This window comes from Sturnus vulgaris, chromosome 3 (genome assembly GCF_052056855.1).
Source record: "Sturnus vulgaris isolate bStuVul1 chromosome 3, bStuVul1.hap1, whole genome shotgun sequence".
In the NCBI taxonomy this organism is placed as follows: Eukaryota; Metazoa; Chordata; class Aves; order Passeriformes; family Sturnidae; genus Sturnus; species Sturnus vulgaris.
The window spans coordinates 23,028,652-23,051,387 of NC_142245.1; the positions used below are offsets into that span (position 1 = coordinate 23,028,652).

At 42.7% G+C, this 22,736-nt stretch overlaps 1 protein-coding gene across 2 annotated transcripts in view; it reads right to left on the bottom strand.

The window, feature by feature from the left end:
• The window catches only part of RPS6KC1 (ribosomal protein S6 kinase C1), an 85,237-nt gene extending 71,755 nt beyond the window's left edge, over positions 1 to 13,482 (bottom strand). Inside the window, exons 1-3 of one of the 2 annotated variants that reach the window (XM_014876892.2) lie at positions 13,348 to 13,482; positions 8,799 to 8,834; positions 4,385 to 4,505 (exon numbers count right to left, since the gene is read on the bottom strand). In XM_014876892.2, coding sequence (XP_014732378.2) covers positions 4,385 to 4,505; positions 8,799 to 8,834; positions 13,348 to 13,452 — 262 coding nt within the window. In that variant the 5' untranslated portion in view covers positions 13,453 to 13,482. Of the gene's footprint in view, positions 1 to 4,384; positions 4,506 to 7,500; positions 7,520 to 8,798; positions 8,835 to 13,347 lie in introns of those variants that run through there. The other variant, XM_014876894.2, reaches the window with a different exon arrangement.
• Positions 13,483 to 22,736: the final 9,254 nt, after the last annotated feature.

The following is a 22,736-nucleotide window of genomic DNA, read 5'->3' on the forward strand; positions in this document are numbered from 1 at the left end:
ACAGCATGCCACATTTGTTTTTAAATACATCTCAGTTCTCCACACCATATCCTGAAACTTTGAATGCTGAACTGAAGATGCTCCTCAGGTTTAACACTTCTACTAGCAACAACTAACTTCAACTGTCAGAACCACCAATGATCATTTTGCAAACTGCACACTCTGCAGACAATAGGTACATACATTATTTAAAGCACAGGTATCAAAAGGAAAAAAACAAAAACCACCAGTTGCCAGCAATTCTACTCTCAAGTTTAATTAGACACTAGTCTAAAAGCTGCAACAATTGTAACATCACCACAGGGAAGCAACACTGCAGAAATGGTCCATCAAAGCAGCATGGAAACAAAAGATCTTGAGAGAGATGGACCTTGCAGGTCATCACTAACAGAATGAGACTGAAAACGAGTTTATCAAAACCCTGTTATCCACAAAGACTGTATTTTTCCTCTGGAAAAAAAAAATCAGGTTTTTATTCTGAATTAGAATAAATCATAGAGCAGTTACTATATGTAGAATTGCGATGGAAGGATACACAGTAAAATTTTATGTTATAAATTCAAAAATAATTCTTAAATTGGACAGTCAGATAGGGCTGTTCCTTTCAGAGATGCACCAATCATTTAAAATTTGTTTTTACATAACCTCCACTTTTCTGCATTCTTCTGTGTGTCTCAGTTTTATTTAAATGCAGTGGGGTTTGTTTTCACCTAGTTTTAATTTCAAAAAGCTTTTTAATAAATAACTGCATTGAATGTTTCTGTGGATTTCCTTCTCTCATAATGTACATTTCAGTCACTTTTGTTCACTAAATACAATAGAAGAAGAATGTTTTTCAGAAGGGATTTCACTCAATTCTTCCCTTGTTTCCAGAGCTAGTGCAAAAACCAGTTAATTTGCATTTATAGCAATTTTTAATTATTTAAGATATTAGACACCTATACTCTCTTCCACCCTAATTTTCTTTTACCCCTCTCTTTTCTCCCTTATGGATAGCTATAATATCTTCTACCTAAAATTAAATTATGCTTTGCAAATACTAGCTTTGTAAATAATTTGTTCAGTGAGAACTCTACTCTGTAAATCAGATTTAAAATCTCAGAATGAAATTAATACTACATGCATGATTTAACCATTATTGCCTATGCTCTGACATATCACCAAAACTTATCCCACTTCCAACATTGTAAATCAATAAAAATAAAATTACATAAACTTGGGTACAATTTGGCTGATGTGAAATACAGTTTAAATCAGGAATTCCACCCAGCTCTGCACAGAGAACCACAAAATCTGCATCAGGATTCAGCTTCATAGATGCAGGCCAACAAATGTGAAACTTGCTGGATGCTAGAACATACCAGTCTGAGACACACAGAAAATTGGGGAAAATAGCCTCTAGGTGAATTCCCAACACTGCTGAAAAATGCCACACAAAGAAAACCTGCAAAAATCAGTATTAGATGTGCACCAAAAAACAGCAAATACTGTCTGGGTGTTAAAATGTGCACAACATATCCAAACCATGCAAAAACATGTATGGTAATAAACACAAAAAACAGACACAACACATGGAAACTGCAAATACACATAAAGCACTAGAGATGTGGCAAAAAAAGGCCAAACAAGTTCAACACTAAAAATGCTAAAAATATGGGAGAAAAAAAATGTGGTAGCAGGTTGCAAAAAAAAAAAAAAAAAAAAAAAAAAGGCAAACTCATGCTGAAGTGTGCTGCAAGTCAAAAAAAACCACGAAAACATATTTAAAACGCATGACAGTGGAAAGTAACATTGCAGCAACGTCTAAGAAATAAAAGACATTTTTATAAAAGTGCAAAAAGCTTAGCCAAAAAAAAAAAAGAGCACATTGGAAATTCATGCCAAAAGATGCCAAACATAATGGACATCAGAAATACCACTGCAGTAACACCAAACACACTGGGACAACACTCCAAGAACCAAAATCCACACTAAAAATTACACACCAATCCCAGACCAGAAACAAGAGCATATGGCAGGTACATTTCAAAAACACCAAACACCCTGGATACTAAACCCCATACAAGGTGCATGGAGAAACCATAAACACAGAGTGAATGCTAATTAAAAAACCAACAAACAAACAAAAAACCCCCAACAATTGCCAAACTAAACCAACTTGTACACACCATTAAAAGGCTTTAATTACACCAAAATGCCTTAGGCTCTGATAAGCCTGCCCAAAAACACCTCAGACACTGAAAATCTCACCAAAAAGAACAGAGAAAAAAAGGATCTGGCAGATGCATGCCAAAAAAATGCCAAATATGTTCAAAGATTACAAATCATTAAAATGCCCAATGGTAAACTGCACATTGTAAATTCATGCTAAAAAGGCCCAGCAAATATATTGGATACACAAAAAAAAATCCCACTGGATAACTCATAAAATAACACACTGAAGAAACCATACTGTGTATTCATGCAAAAAAAAAGAATAAATAAAAAACTACAGAAATAGCTTCATAGCCATGCTCTAGAAACCAAAACTACACATAAAATCTGGAAACCTTGCCAAAAAAGGGAGAACATGCAAAAAAACACCAAACGTGCTGGATACTAAACATCATGCAAAGTTTGTACAAAAACAAAAACAACACAGGCTGAACGCTTATGGAAAAAAATAACCCCCAAACCAACTTGTAAACTCCATGGAAATGCCTCACTAACTCCAAAAATACCTGACAAACCAACAAGTCCAACAAAAATGCCTTAGAAGGCAAAAAGCTTGACAAAAACCACACCAAAAACACTATGTGGTAGATTCATCCCAATAAGCACCAAACATATTGGGTATTTAAAACCTGTTAAAATTCCCAATAATTCTCTCTGGTAGATGCACACAAAGAAAATCCAAATTCATGTTGGACACTAAAAAACCTACAAACTAAAAAGCACCACCAAAACCATTCCACAGAGTTAGAAATGCCTCAGAAACACTTGCAAAGTACACAGTAGGTGTATGCCAAAAAAAGGTCAAACATGCTGGACTTACCAAAAAAACGCTAAAATCTGCTTAACAACTTGCAGTATATGCATGAAAAAGAAAAAGCTACACCTAAAATATGCTGGATCCAACAAAATACTCCCACATAAAAATGCTGCAGCAATGCATTAGGAACCAAACACTTTGCCAAAAGAGAAAAAAATTCACACCAAAAACCTTGCCAAAGAAGTGAGTACATGGCAGATGTTTACCAAAGAACACCCAACATGTTAGATGCTCACAGCTATGCAAAAAAACCCCAAAACAAGATCAACACACCACAATCATCACAGACTGGGTGCTTAAAAAAACCAAAATACACTAAAGCAACTAGTAGGAGCCATAGAAATGCCTTAGTAACCCCAAAAGCACTTTAGAAACCACAATGATCATCCTAAACCAAACAAATGTACATGATAGATGCAAGTAAACATGTGTCGAACACTTATTGGACACTTGGAAAAAACAACTTTAAAATTCTTGGGAAAAAGGCTCAAAAGCAGGTGGTAAATGCACCAAAAAGCAACAGTCAGCAACACCTTAGAAATGCCTCAGAAACACTCACAGAGCATGCAAAAACGATGCCAAACATGCTGAACACACTAAAAAATTGTTGAAAAATGCTTAAAAATGCAGTGGATACTGTGTGATACATATGTACACCAAAAACACAGCACCAGTTTGTGCTGAACACGAAGAACACACACTAAAAAAAGGTGATTTTATAAACACAACACTGCTTAAAAATGTGGGATAGGTGGAATTCTATACAGCCACACCACTTTACTAGAAGTCCACCTATAGCTCATTCATGAGGACATACACATCAGGATGAAGTTAAGACTTATAAGAGCTAATTCCTTTTTGTCACCTGGTTCTCTTCGTGCAGCTTGTTTTGGTGAAGTATGTAAAATTGATCTCAAAAGCCTAGCTAGATAAAACTGACAACTGCAATCAAATTCCCATAATAATTTTTTTTTCTGTAACAACCACTTAATACTTTAATACAGCTCATCACTAAAAATCAGACAGGTCATATATAAAATATTTTGTTTGCTGTTCAAGTGCTGTTCACAAAGCTAATATAGACTTCATGCTCCTGAAAATAGGGAATGTAAAGATACAGAACATGTACATCAATAAATATCTCAGCCACTATGACTCACATGGAGGAAAGGACATAGATAACTCTTATACATTACAAAAATAAAGTAATGCATCAAGTTATGATACCAGCACACTTACAAATTGACTAGTAAAAGCACAAGGAAAATTTTCCATACAGCCACAAAACAAGATGTATTTATAGATACTGAGTTATCAAAGAATTTCAGCAGGTCAGGAGGAAATTATGCTTACCAAACACTATTGCTTTGGCAAAAGGTGGAAAGAGCTCTGTGTGTCTGCATAGGTTTTTATGAATTTGCCAAAGATCTTTATGCAGTTTCTTAAAGTCACTGTATCTCTTCCAAACGACTATCTGAAGCAGAAAAACCAGAGAGGAGTATTAGTTAGGTTCATTGTTCATATTACATCATACCACAAATACACTGATTTAATCACATCAGACCACTAACTTCAGTAAATTTGTTTAATAAATATATACAGTCTAAACTGCCAACCGTAACAAGCATAAAAGAAAAAAGGTCATTATCTGTCCCCAACCTGCATTTTGGCTAACAATACTACAGTGCATGGAAAAAACTGAGTAAAAGCTGCAAGGAGAGCAAAGGCAGCACTGCTTCAGTCACTCTGAGATCCAGACCTACACAGGGAGCCAGTAGGAGAGGAAAAAATGCTGAACAGGAGTTTTGCACTATCCAACATTTAACAGCACACTGTGCCTGGTGCAGCTGCAGGTGTGGGGAAGAGACAACAGCAAAAGAGAAAAGCAGGGAAGAGAAATCCATACAAGCAAGGGATTTTTAGGGATGGTACATTAAGCACCCAGGACTACAAAACAGCTCCTAAGTTGTGTGTGCAAAGTGTTGATCAGATGTGAATGCAAGCCCTCATCTTAAATGCTTTTTTTGTAATAACACAAAAAAAAAAAAAAAAAAAAAAAAGACTATGTTCCTTTTGTAATCTAGACAAACACTCCATCTTAGCAACACAAAGATACCACTGGTTCATTATACCAGCTATTCCTGATCTATCCTTTCCAAAAAGTAGTCATCTCCCAGTCAAGTATCTACCTTATCTTTCTTCCACCCCATTCTTTCCATTCAAGAAAGGAGGAGAACCCAGTAGGAAAATCAAATCGATGAAAGAAATAAACAATAACATTTGCACTTGACTGCTACTGGATTTGTTATCAGGATGAAAAGATATTAACAAAGATTTTTTTATATCCTGACCTCATTTTTGGTCAGATTCACTAAGCCACCACAAACATCAACACTAATGTGATTAAAGCAGAAGGGGAAAAAAAACAAGGAGTGCATGCATTCAGCAGCTGATTCCACAGTTGCACGAGTCAAATGTCTCAACTTAATACAACTAACCACAACTTTAAATATTCCACATATTTCTGACTGGTTTACCAAGTTGCCTTCACATGAGCAATCATAATTGAAAAAGCTGCATTTTTTTCATGCAAACCAGATTTAGAGCATTTTTGTGGGTTGTTTTTTTGTTTTTAAATACTGCAATCAGAGGCCTTCTAAGTTTCAGCAGATGTAAATCCTACCTACAGAACAATGCAGATATAAGGTGATTTTCAACAGTGGATATGCAAAGCTTTAGTGTGGCAACATTCTACCCACCTTATGAATTTAGCTATACTGGAACCAGCAGTCCTGATTCAGACTCCCTTATTGGCACACATTTTCATGACTTAATTACAGCTGGTACTCAGTGAAGTGTAACACACAAGTGAGGAATCTCAAGAAGGCAAACTAGTCATTTTGCTATCAGAAATAACAATTTTTCAATGCTATACTTTTATCTAATCCAATAGCCAGAGAGTGGATGATTAGCACTTCTTGAGCAGTGTGCATATAGAACACAAAATTGCTTAAGATGGTGAATTCTTTAAACATTAAGTTACTGTATTGTCAGTACTTGGAGACAACATGAAAAGCTGCCAGAAAATAAGAGCATGAGATTTCACTCCACTAAAAAAGCATAATTTTTCACTGCTACAAGTGATCACTCACTCAACAGTCAAAAGGAAAAAATATCTCTAACTAACTTGCATAGTAAAAGCAGTCAAGGTTACCCTAAAACCTTTCAGAAGCTCATGGAAAACATGCCTTTGCATGCATGTGGCCCAGCAAAGTTAGCAAAGTTCCCATTCTCACATCTTCATTAGAAATTAGATTTGGAGGAAGGATACACTTTAAGGCCCAACAAAGCACAGCAAGTATATAATAAAATATATGTTAGCCTTGTAATGCAATAAGGTGCTTGTCATGGTGAGAGCCAGTAGATCTCTAACTCATGCAACTCATCTGTTCCACAAGGAATAAGCCTTGCTCCCAAGTGAAAAGGAAAAAAAACTACAGGACTAGGCTAGATGCAATTGCCTTACACACCACATTGCCACCATCAGTCCCCAGAAGCAAGGACATTAAAGATAGGTCCACTGGCCTTTCTGTATCTACTAACACCCACACACAAAACTTCAGATGGATCTCTTTAATTCTTTGAGAAGGAAGCCCTTACAAGGCTCTCTTCCCTCCTGCCCCAACAGTAACAGCTGGGATTACATTGAGTTGTAACTGGCTGCAGTGGGAGAGGGTGCTGCAGTAAAAGCTTGTAGCCCAAAGGACAGCCAAAAGATGTGACAGAAAACTGGCAAGTGGAGTTGAGGTCACAGCACACAGCCTTAGGAGCAGCTGTACATATGTAAAGAATGTATTAACATCACAGCAGTGGCATTAAGAGACACCTGGAGGAGGAGGCAGGCACAGCTACGTGGTCCTACATGGATGTGGGAAGAGGGTTGCATGAGACAGATCCTAAAGCAAAGGGGTGGTTGTGTGCGCAAAATTTCCCATTGAATTCCTTACTGAGCATTCTGCAAAACTGAGGTAAGTTTATTTTCAGTGGGAGCAGGTTAGGGGCCTATTCTTTTTCTTCCAAAGGCTGCCCACAGTTCTTTTTTTACGAGGCCATGTAACAGAGAAGTTCTCAACATATGGGAGTTTCTGACTACAATTCCCCCTTATGGCAACTAACATCTAGAGTATTTCTTGTAATCACCAACTATTGTCAGATAATGCTTGTAACAGAATCACCCCACACCTAACATGCTATCACATGCAGAATAATTAATATGGTACAATGCAGGGTGGAAAAGGGCAATTATCAAGCAGTTCATCTCATATTTATGTCCTATTGTCTAGAGCATGTGAAACTCTGCATGGGTAACCTACAGTCACAAATCAAAGCAACAACTATATAAGGTTCTGCTATTGTGTCAAAACTACTTAACATATATTCATGCAATACTCTAGCTAAAAGACACTTACAATATATTTTTCTGATGAATGGACTCATCAACAGCTCTTATAAAGTGCTTTTCCTCATAAATGAAGATTAAGGTAATGGCAGAATGTGCTCATGGATAGGTTCAATTCAGGATTCTCCCTGGAAAAGGTGAACATCAGGCTACAAACTACAGTAATGCAGCTCTAAACTAGATCCATGATCATCTCTGACAGGTTATTTTAATCTCCTAGGGATTTTTTTAAAATGCAAAAAGCACAATGCTCATGCTTGCCTGATTCTCAAGATTTCAAAGAAGGCTGCAGTAAAGGGGTGTTATACATATTAGCCAATTCTCACCTCTGCCAAGCCACTAATCAGTAACTCATGTTTGACCACACAGAGATGCAATGAATTCAGTTATGAGCTCTTCTTTCATCTACTATGCAGGTTCTCCTCAACTGTAGCAAGACACTGCACCAGAAACTGAACATGTGTGTGTTACACAGTGTCTGAAAAGCCATAAGGTTGCGTTTTTGAGGGAAGATTTTGCAAGTACATAGTATAAGAGTAACCATGTCAAGTCATTAGTCCAGAAAAAAAAAATTAAGGGGAAGGGGGAAAAAAGGTTTCTTAATTAAAAAAAAAATCCACAATGCACGAACACATGGTGTATTCTTCTCTCTCAATAAATGACTCCTGTGACAGACTTTTCAAGTATTTAAGAGGCACAAGAATAGAGCAGACCCTTATTCATAGACTCTTCAGAAGAGGTAAAGAATAAGCAATTTTAAAGTTCTGTTGAAGTATATCACTGGAAAATACTAAAGGAGCCTCAGAGAGATAGGCATAATATATATGACTTGCAGTCTAATCTCTCTCAGGAACTCCTAGACTCCTCCATTCTCCCTCTTCACTAACAGACAGTAATGGTGTAGGCTTTTCAGTGAAGTATTGGTTAAAGAGGAAAAGAGTACCTACAGCTGAGACCTAAGACTTGAATTGTGGACTGATCTCTAATTTCACCAGTAGGAGTTAAGTAACCACCAATTTGCCAATTCCAGCCTGAGAAAAGAACTTGTAAAGTTATCAAAGCAGTTTTGTCATCAAAAGACACTTTACTCCCTAAGACTTTGTTTCAAGTCACCATTCATCACTGAGGGATGAAATGCATCATGTTACACTAGCTACTGTTCTTAACTATGAAAGCTAAAGACAAATGGAAACATACAAAAATTGTTAGCTCAATTACAAAACACACAGAAACTGCTAAATTATATCAAAATTATTCAAAAGGCATAGTGTGATACATAAAGACATTTGCACAAGTTTAAACTGTTACCTCCTGGACATCCTCTGGATTTTTTCTTGAAACAATCTGAAAAGCAAAACAAAAATGAAACCACATAAGTCCTTGGATTTTCAGTTTGGAAGTTAAAGAGTAACATGCAATGATTTCTTGCTGAAGAGAAAAATCTGGGAAAAAAGCAAACAGTGCACTCAGAAAGTTTTCATTTAGTTTTAGAGAAATCTAATACCCAAAGACATCACAGTGAGGGATTTCAGCAGCAGTCAGTTGTGATCACACATAAAGACAGACATACATTCTAGGCAGAACGGCACAAAAGGCGTCTCTTAAAACAAAGGTCCGTAGAGCACATCTCCAATCGTCTTTCCAGTCTCTTCCCATTAATTCATATTAGGGCCACATTACTCACAATAAGAGGAGCTCACTAAGGCTACTTGGCTTAATATAAGCTGTACACAACCTCACTGAGAATGTGAGGATTTGTATTTAGCAAGACAGTATTTCCACTTTACTTACAATCACCAGAGCACAGACATGTCTGACTATCCTTGCGCATTTGTTTCTCCTTAAAATCTCTTGGCCTAATTAATTATAAATGACTTCGACCAGGGGAAAAATGCAGTGAAAATCAGGCTTGGCCGCACACCATAAAGAAGCCTGTACTTCATCAAGACTTTTTTTTTTTCCTTTAAATAAATATTGATCACAAAAGCCTTTGTAATCCAAGTTTTGTACTGGTCTTCTAAGCAGCAGTAAGAGTATATCCCCACAAACACACAAAACAAACAGACACATCTTTAATTCATAACTGCAATTACCTTGTGCAAATCAGTATATCCTTCATCATAGGAGCCAAAGCTGTTTAACAAAATAATTAGTCTATTGTTGGCTAAAGCCAAATAGGGCATTCTTAATCCAACTGGGACTGTCCTCAGCGACACACCCCGGAATAATTGATGCCCTGCAGAGGTGATGCGTGTAAGGAAGCACAGGGAGCCCACAGCACTTGCACCCCCGAGACTCCCACACCATCCTGCCATACCGCAAGCACCACGCAGCTGTTGCTCTGACATGGAAGCCACCAAATCCTCTTGCCACACTTGCGTCTTGCTAAGTGACAACAGCATACCTCTTATTTCCCACAAACTTAGCTCTCTTCCTCCCTTCCATTTTGCAAGAATCCTTGCCAAAGCCTCCCAGATTTTGTACCATCCGTTTACTACCACCCAGCCACTCATCTCACACACATTTTGGAGGAGACAAGATGGAAAAGAGAAGCGTTTCCTTCTCTAGCAATCTCCCAAAAGACCTGAAATATTTTCCTTCACAGCTCTGTGTTCTTTTTCTCACCTGGCACACCAGTCCTCTTCTTCCAGCGTAGTCTACATTGATAAGATAAAACCTTTCTCAACTTTTCCTCACTCTTGAGTAATCTAACATTTGGCAACTTTACCAAACGTTAACCTTGGTGGCTGTTGCTCTTTCATTCACAACCAGGCAGTTCATAAGTACAATTGGTAAAATAATTCTAACCTCCTTTTCTAATAGCTGGCGTACTTGATGCAAGGAGTCTGTACAGCTAGGGGAGGAAAATATCACAGGCATGGCTACACATCACAGAGAACACCAAAGGGCAGACACCAACTGCTTTGCTTTGCAGTTCACCTTTAACTAAAGCCTTGCAACAGTTTTGGCAGCTAGGTAAGTTACCAGATGGGCAGAAGGAGACCCAGAGAGATGAGTAATTACCCAGCCAGTTAGTAAGAATCTGGACTAAAACCCACAGGCCCTGTTTCACACTTGTTCTTATGTTACACCACCTTCTATATCTCCCAACCATGCCAACTTTAAGTCAGTATGTAATAATTTATGGGTTGTCCTACTTTGACTTTCAGAAAAGGATATGAAGAACAACCTCAGAAGAGGACTGCCCTTTCCATCCAACCTATAGCCAACCTAGAGACTTGGCAAAGATGACCTAACCCCCTAAATTTTCCATGTATTTATTTTAACACTTCCACAAGGATCAATGCAGCGAGTTCCTTCTGCAAATGTGTAACACAAGCAACTTTAACCTATTTTCAAAAATATTATTAGAATACCCACCAATGAGCTAAGCAATGTGTAATTACTGCACTAGACTCTGAAAACAGAGATCCTACAAAGATCATCAACATTGAGAAAAGTATTTCAGATTATCCTATTCTTCATCTGGCCTGCAGATACCCAACATAACTCATTAGAATTTTAATTATCATGAATACGTGTAATCTTCCAAATTCTCTAAATTTTTATTAGTGGCCTATATTTTCAGGTATCACTAAAGAATACACCTCATATCACAACTTGCTAATATCTATCTGTTTCTTAGCATTTGGAAATGGGTATTAAAAAGCCAATATTCATTTTATCTTGTCTGCATTTACAATTATGTTATAGTTTATGAGTAAATAAAATATATATTCTCTACTATACAAAGAAAACTCATAAGAAAAAAGCTGCAATAATGATAGACCCCTCCCCTTAGCACTTAGAAGAGACTGCATGGGTAATTATGCCAGATGTTTAGGACATACTAGACAAGTGCTTTCTTATCAGTGGCTATTTATCTACACTACATTGAATCAAAAAGTTACTTTGACTTCACTTCACAAAGGATTCACTCACACACCGCACTGAAGAACCACAAATCTCCACTGATACGTACTCCCTACCCTAGATCTCAGCCAGAATGATATTCCACACAACGGGAAGGTCCACTTCACTTTTTTCCTGGCCGTCCCCCAAAGTTGCTGAGCATCAGCTCAGCAAATACAGCTGGAGTGCTGTGATATCAACCATGGAGCCAGATCACCACAGGAACAGGAGGAAAGAAACAGAAAGGCTACCTGATATGTACACTGAATCCTTTTTAAATCATTTTATTCCATTTCCCAAATCCTCGCTTTAACAACTACACAACAGATTACCAGACAGAGCCGTGCTGAAACAGAAGCTATTTTCATTTCTGCACTTGTGAGTCTAAAGCATCCTTTGATGCAAAAAAAAGAAATAATTTTTCACTTTGAGGATTTTAGCTATCAAAACACTGTAAAGAACTAATGATCTCTGGTTAGGTCAGCTGAATTTGGACAGCTGACTGATCAGCTACTTGCCCTGTGCTAAATCAAACACACCACCTGATTCTGCACTGCCTCACTTAGAAAGGCACCAGAGAACCCACAGTTTATGGGACAAGGAGAGAGAATGACATCCCTAACTAGTTAGCCACAACTTGATTTTGAACAATTCTACAGAAACCAACACATCACAGATAAATTTAATTTGCTTTAGCTAATAAGAACAACACACCACAGCAAAATAAGCAGAAGTCTTGGCTCATTCCTATTAGTCCTTATTTCACTGACACAACTTTTTAGTACACACACACACACACTTGGGCCATCAAGAGCAACTGCAGAAAGATGTGATGACACTATTTTCCTCTCTGCATCTATTTCAGGAAAGGCTTTATAAACTGCAGCATTGCAGGAAAAAGCAACTTTTTTTTTCCTCATCACAAATACTAAGTTGTATTGGACTAGAAAGAACAGTTTAAACATATTTGTCCCATATTTGTGTTATGTCAACTTGGATAGATAGATAACAAAATTTTTTTTTTTTAATTTTTGATTTTACAAGTCATACAAACTGATCATAGGCTAACAACCCGACATTACAATCTCTATACACATACAGAATGCTGTACTCTTTGAATTAAGAGGAGAGTGCTTATAAGCATATGTTGTTCTCACAGACAGGATGTCTACAGCTGCATTAACTACGAGGTCACGGGCCATTTAAAGAAACTCTGTGACACTTTCAGATGCTCTCACTACATCCCACCACACCCGTGAGCTAAGTTTCAAGAGGAGTGGCAGTTATCTCCACGTATTTACTTACTCGCCTCCCTTTTCTGGTTTAATAGGAAAGTGGAAAAGAAAGCAAGGGATTTCCCTAGGAGAACAGCCGGAGCTTTCATCAAAGCCAGCACCAGAGCAGCTCTCCTGCCTGTCGCGCTAGGCCCGGCTGACCCAGAGCGCTGTGCCCGCCCGGGCCGGACCCTCCTGGGCACGCTCGGCCTCCGGTGCGGCTCCCGCAGCTCCGCCCGAGCTGCCGGCGTGGGCGTGCGGAGCCAGCCCCGCACTCCGCTCCCTGCCGGCTCCTGCCGAGCCGCTGCAACCTATCCACGAGAGCCGGGGCGGAAGAACCGGGTGAAAGAGAAGGAGCTGATTGTTTTTAAGCTACTCTCGCATGCCCTGCAACAGCAAGCAAACGAGAGTTAATTGCAAAGCGCGTCTGAGGCCATGACAACGTTTCGAGGCGACAAGTTTGCAGGAGCCGACCGGGGCTCGGCTCGGGAGGGGCCGCCGTGTTCCACCTACGCTTCCTCCCTCCCTCCCAGGGGCTTCCACGTCGCGGCTCGGCACGGCAGCCGCGGGCGCTGTTCCGCACACAGGGGCAGCTTCACAGCCCGACCGCGGCGCAGGCCGGGCGCGGGGAGCCGCGGGGGCGAGGGGCTGGGCGGCGGCCGCCGACTCACCCGCGCCGTGACCTTGTAGACGGTGTGGCCGCGGGGGTGGCGGCGCGGCTCCGTCACGGTGTAGAAGCGGGCCAGGTCGGCGCCGCGCTCCCGCGGGCTCAGCATCCTGCTGCTGCCCCCGCCGCGCCGCCCGGCACAGGCGGAAGCGGCGCCCGGGAACGCCCCGCCCCGCCCGGGCGGTGCCGGGGGCCCGGCCCGGGGAGCCCCGCCCGCCGCGGAGCCCCGGCTGGCGAGCTCTCCCCGAAGCTGGAAGTCCGCGCCGCAGGGATGAGGCGCAGGTGTCACGGCACAGACGTGGCAGGCACAGCCCGGCGGAGCCGCAGCCCCGTTCCGGGTGTTCTGCGAGGGCACGGCCGTGGGGGATTTACACCTGGTGGGGACTGACCGCCGTGCCCCTCGCTCGCTCACAGGCGCCCGTGGCTTCTACAAATCCGTAATGAGCCCCTGGTACGCCGCTCCCAGCGTCTGCCGTGGGCTATTTTAAGCTATGCTGCCCTAAATCCATAGGCCTGTAACGCAGAAATGATTCACAGATTTTAAAGAGGAATGCTACCAGAAAGGCAAGTTTGATGGTTATCGAGTCACCATGTTTCGTGCGTTGTGTCTCCTCCAGATTCTTTAAGAAGCTGCATTTGGAATTTTCCCTGTGGATGAGCTCTCCTGCGTGCACAGGTCTGCGAAACATTTCGGTGTTAGGAAACCCTCCAGGGTTTGAGGGGCCTTGCTTCACTTCCAAGGAGCATCACTGTGCCACAAGACCTTGTCCTTTTGTAAGATTACCTTCGGTTTCTTTTCTATAATTGGCTCTGTACCAATGCAGATCTCACACCTCAGGTTGTGTAAACGGTTTCGATTTTTTTTTTAATCACTGTGTTTTCATTCATTTAATTGCAGGATATTCAAAACCACCTTTTCCTTACCAGGTTATTAATATCTCTGCTCTCATGCAAGTTTTTGACAGAAGGTATTTAACAATACTTAATCACATGTCTTTGTGAAAGATGAAAATCTCTTGTACTGAATAGTAAGTGCCTTTCTGTCGGAGAAGGGAGACGCGGACACCAATTCGGTCATCAGCAAAGTCTCGTTTATTGATACGCAGAGTGGCGATTAAATACAGTGCTTAATTAGCTCATGCATAGTGCAAAATCTGAGCTCATCATTGGTCTAGCTGTGCGACTTAGCTAAGCACTTCGGCATTCATGTTTTTCTCAATTCTGCGTGTCTTCCTTATCTCAAGGACACTGTATCCGTGAGACTGAGGCCCACTTTGCTAGCTTTACTAAGTTGATCTGACTATGGCCTTTTTCTTCCAGCTATTCCTGCACCAGGCTCTCTACACTTCCCCCGTTTTCTTTTTGAGCTAGAAGAGTGGTATGTCAAGCTTTGCTGACAGTCTTTTGAATAAAATTTTGTAAGCAAGTTATCAAGCAAGGTAGCAATAAAGCTAAGCACAAGAATATATCTAACACTATAATAGCATACTTAATAACAGTTTGAATCTATCCCCTAAGACCTAGGCTTTTTAACCACTCGTCAATGCCCCAACCATCTTCTTCTTTTAGGTTGTGTAATTTCTGCTGCGTGTTTTGTATCCTTTTGTGGATGGACTCAGAGTGGTTAGATAAATTCATGCAGCACATTACTAGGCAGGTTTTAAAAGGATTTTGTACTCCCCCTAGGCTTAAGCAGATTGATTCTTGTCTTGTTATGTTAGTGAATGTTACCCATACGTTTTCCCGAGGCGCATGCTGCATTGAAAAAGATTTTGTGCGAGCAAAGTTAGCAAGCATAAGCAGTGTAATGATCATCATTCTGATTTCTTTGGCGGCCTATTCTTTTTACGCCCTGTATTGCTCCCTGTTATCTGCAGTTGTTTTACCTCTTCTATACTTTGATTTAACACCTCCTCTGGGTCTGTACCGGGCCTAATTGGTCCTACCTGAGGCCAAGGCAGGTGTGGGACTTTATGTCTGCATCTTGCAGCGATAATGTGTGAATTTGCATAGATGTGCTGCCTCTTAATCCAGTTGGTAAGTTCCCACCGGGCCCAAGCTAGCAGGAGCTGTTCTGGTGTCTCGTATAGGTTTCGTACCTGGGCATATGGCACTCCTGCTTCTTTTTCTAGGGCCCGACCCCAATTTGAATTTCTTAGGTCGTCACTTTGACACCTCCAGCACCACAAATTAAACACTGTTCTCTGTTCCACCCACGAGCAGTCCCCACAGCCCCCGCACTTTAGGGCTACCCAGGCTTCACACCATGACCCCCCACACGCACAACAAGGACGGCTGCTGAGAGGCTGTTCTTCTTGGTGGACGTGGCTCTCAATCCAATCAGCCCAATTCGGTGGTGGCTGCCTTAGCGCCTCACGGGCAGCGTTGTTAAACTGTGCTAGCCTCCACAAATAGGGCTGTGAGGTCACCGTCAACTTCTGCTGAATCCGCTCCTGGTCAGCTGGAGCCAGCCGCCTCCTCAGGAATCTTTCCACCAGTTCGGTCATTTAGAACGGGCTTCACCCACCTAGCAGGGACCCAAAGTGTTCCTGTGGGGGTAGAAACACAAACATAGCCTCTCCCCCAATATACCACTTCCGCTGGTCCATTCCATATTCCTGTCTTTGGATCCCGGTACTTTACCCATGCCCTCATGCGTTCTCTTCTGTTACCTTCCCTTTTCCCTCTATGCCTGATTGCAGGCGGCTCAGATTCATCCCCGAACACACACAAATAATTCATGACATAAAGAACCTTGGCTAGTCTTTCTTGTGGATCATCTACGGATTTGTGTTTGAATAAATACTGTTTGAGTGTCCCATTGGCTCTTTCTACTATGGCCTGTCCTGTGGGTGAGTGTGGTACTCCTGTAATATGTCTGATTCCCCAGAGTCTCATAAACTGACTTACTTTCCCACTGACATATGCAGGTCCGTTGTCGGTCTTTACTTCCTTAGGCGTTCCCATAACTGCAAAGCAACTTGTTAGGTGTCTAATTACATGGATTGCTTTTTCCCCTGTCTGTGCTGTGGCCCAGATATACTTACTATAAGTGTCTATGGTAACGTGCACATACTTGAGTCTACCAAACTCTGCCACATGTGTGATGTCCATTTGCCAAATTTCATTACTCTTCAGACCCCGAGGATTTACCCCACACCCAAGACCTACCCCACTATTGTGATGACTGCAGGTGGGGCAGGCTCTCACTATTGCCTTAGCCTCTTGTATGCCTATTTTGAACTCACGCACCAATCCTTTAGCATTTTGGTGAAATCGTGTGTGTGACTCCCTTGCTTCAATCCCCCTGTCATCAGCTACATTCATAACCAGTCTATCCGCCCTGGCGTTGCCTTCTCCCAAGCCTACGTCCCACTTATGACTCCTGATGTGTATTATACAATAAGGCTTGAACCTTGCTCCTACTGCTCGCTTTAGCTGCAGCAAGAGTTCATAGAGTCTCTTGTTTTGCACCTCTTTCACAGAGGCGTCCTCAATTCTCTGTGCTACTCCTGCTACATAAAACGAGTCAGTGACCACATTTAAAGACCCCTGCAGTTCACTTAGTGCCCACACAACAGCAAGCAATTCCAATGTTTGTAAGCTGTCCTCTGGAGCTGCATCTATGGTTTTACTCCTCCACCGAGGGCCTTCTTTCCAGGTGATCGCTGCTCTTCTCGTCTTTTTTCCGGCATCCGTGAAGGCTGTGGTGGCGCCCGCTATCGGCTGCTCCGAGCGCATTGGCTTTGCTATCCAGTCCCAATTTCCTAGCCACTGAAGGTGACGTGGCATCAGCGGTCCGGTGTGGATGGCTGCTCCGACTTCCAGCAAGGCCGTTTGTAGATCTCCTGAATTGAGGAGATACCAATCTAAGTCCTCCTTTTTCATGGGCAAATAAATTGTTGTTGGGCTCGTTCCGGTGATTTCCATGATCCTTACGCGACCCTTACGAATCAAGGTGGCTACTTGTTCGATTTTTGTGCTGATTGTCCTTTTTGATTGTAAAGGTGGGGTTATCCATTCTAGTACCCGTGTCTCCCGCGTTTTCTTTTGTAGCTGTGTGAGTGCACCGAGTAGGTGGTTGGCAGTACTCCAGATGGTAAGATCGATGGGTGAGGAGATATCTCGGCGAGAGACAAACCCCTCATCGATGCAGCGTATAATACCCTTGAGGGCTTCCTGTTGTTGTGGGGTCACGGTTACGGGTGCAGTTGGGTCAGTTCCTTTAAGTAGTGGCCTGAGGGAGTCTAGCAAGGAGTTGGGTATCCCAACAATCGGCTTGAGCCATTGCAGATCTCCTAGCAGTCGCTGTGCCTCATTTAGAGTGGTGATTTTTGTTGTAAGCTGGAGCTTCTGCGGCCGTACGATTTGGTCTGTGATAGACCACCCCAAGTACCTCCATGGTGTGGATCGCTGTATTTTTCTTGAGCTATTATGAGGGATGCCTTTGCTAGGGTGCTTTGAATTTCCTGCATCTGAGTGTCTGTAAATGCTGATTCTTGAGCAAAGAGGATATCATCCATATAATGATAAATAATTGTGTTGGGCCACTGTATCCTCAATGGTTGTAGTGCGGCATCCACATACAGTTGGCACAGGGTAGGCGAGTTTTTCATTCCTTGTGGAAGAACAGTCCATTCATACCGTTTATCAGGTTCTTCTCTGTTTATTGCTGGTAGGGTGAACGCAAATCTTTTAGTGTCTTGAGGGTGTAAGGCAATAGTGAAGAAGCAGTCCTTTAGGTCAATGATTAGAAGAGGCCAATGCTGTGGGAGCATTGCTGGGTTGGGGAGGCCTGGCTGTAATGCCCCCATTGCCTCCATCTGATTATTTACTGCCCTTAAATCATGTAGAAGACGATATTTTCCTGACTTCTTTTTGATCACAAAAATTGGCGTGTTCCATGGGCTTGTTGAGAGTTTTAAATGTCCTTGTTGGAATTGATCTTTTACGAGTTGATGTGCTTGTATTAGACTTTCCCTTTTTAGAGGCCATTGCTTAACCATTACCGGTTCATTGGTAGTCCAGGTGATTGGGATTGGGAAAGTCCAAGCAATGGCAATTACCCCAAAGGGTGCTCATTGGATAAAACGACCCCCATCTGAGCCAAAATGTCCCTTCCAATCAAGCAATGTACCGATGGTGGTAAAGCAACTACGGACAACACAGTCACCAAATCTTGCCCATCTATAGTGACCTTTATTGGAGGAGTTTTTCTGGCAAGGGTGAATCCTCCGACGCCTGTCACGGTATCCGTAGTTTGCATTGATGGCCAGTTGTGGGGCCATTTTTCTGGTGAGACAATGCTGGTATCTGCCCCAGTGTCTAGGAGTCCTATCATTTCTATTGTCTCTCCTGCATAGGTTAGTTTCACCTTCTTTTTGGGTCTGGTATGGAGATCCATTGTGAGCATAGCAATACCTGATGATCCGAATCCTTGGTCTCCACGTGGGGTTTGTCTTTGTGGTTGAACACCCCGGCTCAACTGTGGAAGTGGAATAAATTGAGCAATACGCTGACCTGCCTCAATTGTCAGAGGAGGAAAAGGAGTATAAACCATTATTTGTATTTCTCCCGTGTAGTCTGCATCGATGACACCTGGCAGCACAAACAGTCCTACAATGGAGCTCGACGAGCGTCCCACTATTAGTCCTCCATAAGCTTGTTCTTTGATATTTATCGGGCTATAAACTCCAGTTGGGACTTTGACAGGGCGAGCTGTTATCAAAGATGTTTTTACTGCGGCTGCCAGGTCGAGTCCCAGGCTCCCTGTTGTGGCTGGTTGTAGACAGGAGATGGCGCTGGTGTCACGGCGGCTACTTGTGACCGGGGCCAATATGGCGGCGGCCGCCGGGGGCTGATCGGCGGCGCCCGTCGGGCCGCGCCGCATCCACCCGCATCTGTAGCAGCGCGCCGAGGGAGGCCGGTGGTCGTTCGATGTGGCTGGGGCCGCCGTGGAAGCACAGAGCGGAGCAAGAGCGGCTAACACCTGTGACTGTGTGGACTCGGCTTGTTTCTGCAGCCCTAAGCCTAATTTTTTTAGTGCATTAACTAAGAAAACCTGCGCCCCTCTCATATACTCTGGGACTCCTGCCTTTTCAATAGCAGCAGCAGCCTTATCTACAAAGTCCCCAAAGGATTCATTTCTTCCCTGTTTTATCCCCATATACATGGGTATGCCTGAGCTATCTTTGACCCGACCGATGGCACTCCTTACTAGACGCATGGCTTCCCTAACCTTGTCGGGTCCCGAAATCATTTGAGCTTCTGTCCTGCGGTATTGACCTAATCCCATCAGTTCGTCTATGGTAATTCCAGCTAACGGATCTCCCGGGCCCCTCTGTACTGCAATTGACTCCTGAACAAGAGCTTGCCAGTGGGCGTTAAATAGCAACTGCTGATGTTGCGTGAAAATCAGTTTCACTATACTTCTCATATCATTTGGCAACAGCAGGTATGTATCGAACAAGAAATCTAGCATTTGCTTAGCTGGCTCACTCTGGAAACCAAACTGACTCACTGTCTGTCTTAGCTGGGCTAGCAGCTTCCAGTCGGGAGGCGAGTATGCTCCTACTTGGACGGCTTGTCCTTGCTGGTTTATTCCCTGTGTATACGTGACGGGGAAAGCCCAGGTTTTCGCTGCGTCAACAGCGCTCTCGTCCCCAGTCTCCAAGCCGTGTCTGGCTAGCATACTCCACGCCTCCCCCCGCCGTCTTGCCATCTCCTCCCACAGGTCGCTTTCCGCCCTAGGGACCGGAGCTGGCTCCACGGTGGGCTTAGGGGCGGTAGGCTCAGACTGGCAAGGGGATTTTTCGCCGCCGGTCTGGGGCCCTTCGCTGTCGGAAGGCGGGGTTACTCCGCCTTCTGCAATTGTCTCCGCCGCCGCGGCGGAATCCTCCTCGAGCTCTTCTAAGGGGGGTGCAGAGGGCCAAGCGCAGCTAGCCATGTCTGTCATTCCTGCCGCCTCCCCAGAGATAGGTATTTCTACTCTGGTCGTGCTGGGTGCTCGGGGCTCATTATCGCCATACTGAGCATTCCTTTTATATGCCTCTACTGCCTCCCGAGCCGCCCTTCTCTCTGCTTGCTGCTTTAGCAGCGCATTATGAACTACCCGCCAGATCTTTCCCAGCTTTTTTGCTGTTTTATCATCCTGTAATACCGCCTCCCACAGTGCATCCCCTAACTTACGCCACTCATTTAAATCATGCACGGTGTGAGGATTAGAGAATAAACCTTTAGCATAACCCCAGACTAACAACCCCGGTATATCCTTCCTGGGATTAATCTCTTTTAACCCTAACTTATCTATATGTGCTATAAATAAATCATATGCTGCTTGCCTGTCCATTTTTCGTCGTCAGCGCTGTTGCAACTCTCCGGCTTCGGCAGCACGTATGGCCCAGGACCACCTTTATGGCTCCTGGGGGTGTCTTCCCTACGTCGTTTGACACCGACCCGGTTGCGGCAGGCCCCAACTCTACTTCACCGACCGTGGCGCGTTCTCCCCCGTTTTCTGAAACCGTTTTCTTTTCAGCGACGGAGGCACGTCGGGGTTCACCAAATGTCGGAGAAGGGAGACGCGGACACCAATTCGGTCATCAGCAAAGTCTCGTTTATTGATACGCAGAGTGGCGATTAAATACAGTGCTTAATTAGCTCATGCATAGTGCAAAATCTGAGCTCATCATTGGTCTAGCTGTGCGACTTAGCTAAGCACTTCGGCATTCATGTTTTTCTCAATTCTGCGTGTCTTCCTTATCTCAAGGACACTGTATCCGTGAGACTGAGGCCCACTTTGCTAGCTTTACTAAGTTGATCTGACTATGGCCTTTTTCTTCCAGCTATTCCTGCACCAGGCTCTCTACACCTTTCCTTTAAGGAACATTTTCTTAAGAGGGAAAAAAGAGGATATTGTTTGTTAGCAGCTCACTTGTGACCCTCACTTATCTTCTGAAAGGGGGAGAACATATCTTTTACATCTTGTGCTGGTACACAGAACTTCATGGAAGTTCTGTAAGTTATCAAAAGTTTGCAAATTCAAGTACTTGGGGGAGAGAGTCAGTGAGTAACTAAAAGAGACAAACACATCAGGCTTAGGAAATGCGTGGAGCTGAAAACAGCAAGAGGCAGGGAGGGTGTTCATTTGAAGTTTGCCCAGCCCTTGCACATTTCTAGGCATCTGCTGCTACCCACGTTTAGAAAGCAGGAAACTGAGCTCAGTGGACCATTGATCTGAGCCACCGTGGCTGTTCTTATGAGCAGCATAATCAATCAAAGCATCCCTCAGTGCGTCAGTAGCCTCCATTCACTAGGGAGTTTCAAAAGCTCAAATGACTCATGAAATAATTTGGCTTCTACTTACAAATCAGAATTTGGAGATACCTAATTCTGCAGAATTATCACATGGTATCTTTTCACATGGTATACCCAACACAAAATAGTAATTAGACAGGAATAAAAAATCCACAATTAAGTATTACTGGCTTATTAAGACTTGTCTACGTCAAGGCAAGAAAATCTAGCAACACTGAGATGAGAAACAATTTGCATCATATTAATAGGTTAGTCTTTTTCTTCCATTTTGCCTGTAACACAACTTCCATGCTTTTCGGCACATCTTCATTTTCATTAAAACCAAAGCTTGTGCGATTTCTTTTTTTCCAGCATCACTACTGAGATTACTACTATGTAAAAACCTTTGAAGTGACAGATCAATTTCGGTGTCCCTGTGCAGGTCAAAATACAGAAAATAACTGCATATTATGTGTAGATTCTGCTCCTAGAAATAAAAGCAGTTGTTGCTATAGTTATGGCTTACTGTCTTTTGTCCTAAAAATACATCTAAAAGATAAGAATACAAAAACTCAGAAAAGAACAAACCACCAAAACAAGATGGTCTTGAAAATGCAGTTAGGAGATCCTTTACTACACATGTTAGTGGGACTAGTAGTCTCACTCTCATATGGTGAAGCATCTAACAGAAAATGGATGGGTATTTTTACCTTTCACCAGTAACTTGCATCCAAGAAATGGAAAACCCAAAGTGGATCTGACACGTTGCCTAACTCACGTGCTCATCACTGCATTATTTCAATTCCAGTCTTCTCTACCACTCCTGGGAAAACTTCAAATGCTATTTAAAGTCACTTTTATGACAAATATAAAAGGAATGCAGAGAAACAGTATTTTACTTGATTACAGTTCCTGCGCAGCATCTGCACTATTCAGCACTATAATTTTTCATATGCACTGTGCTACGTTTTCTTACAGTAAGCAGGGCCAGCATTTCCTCTGTCCTCAGAAGACCTCAAGAAAGCGTTCTAAGTGCTTACTCAAGCAACATCGGCAGAGCCAGAGGATGTTTCTGCAGCTGGTAAGCAGCAGAGGGTCTGT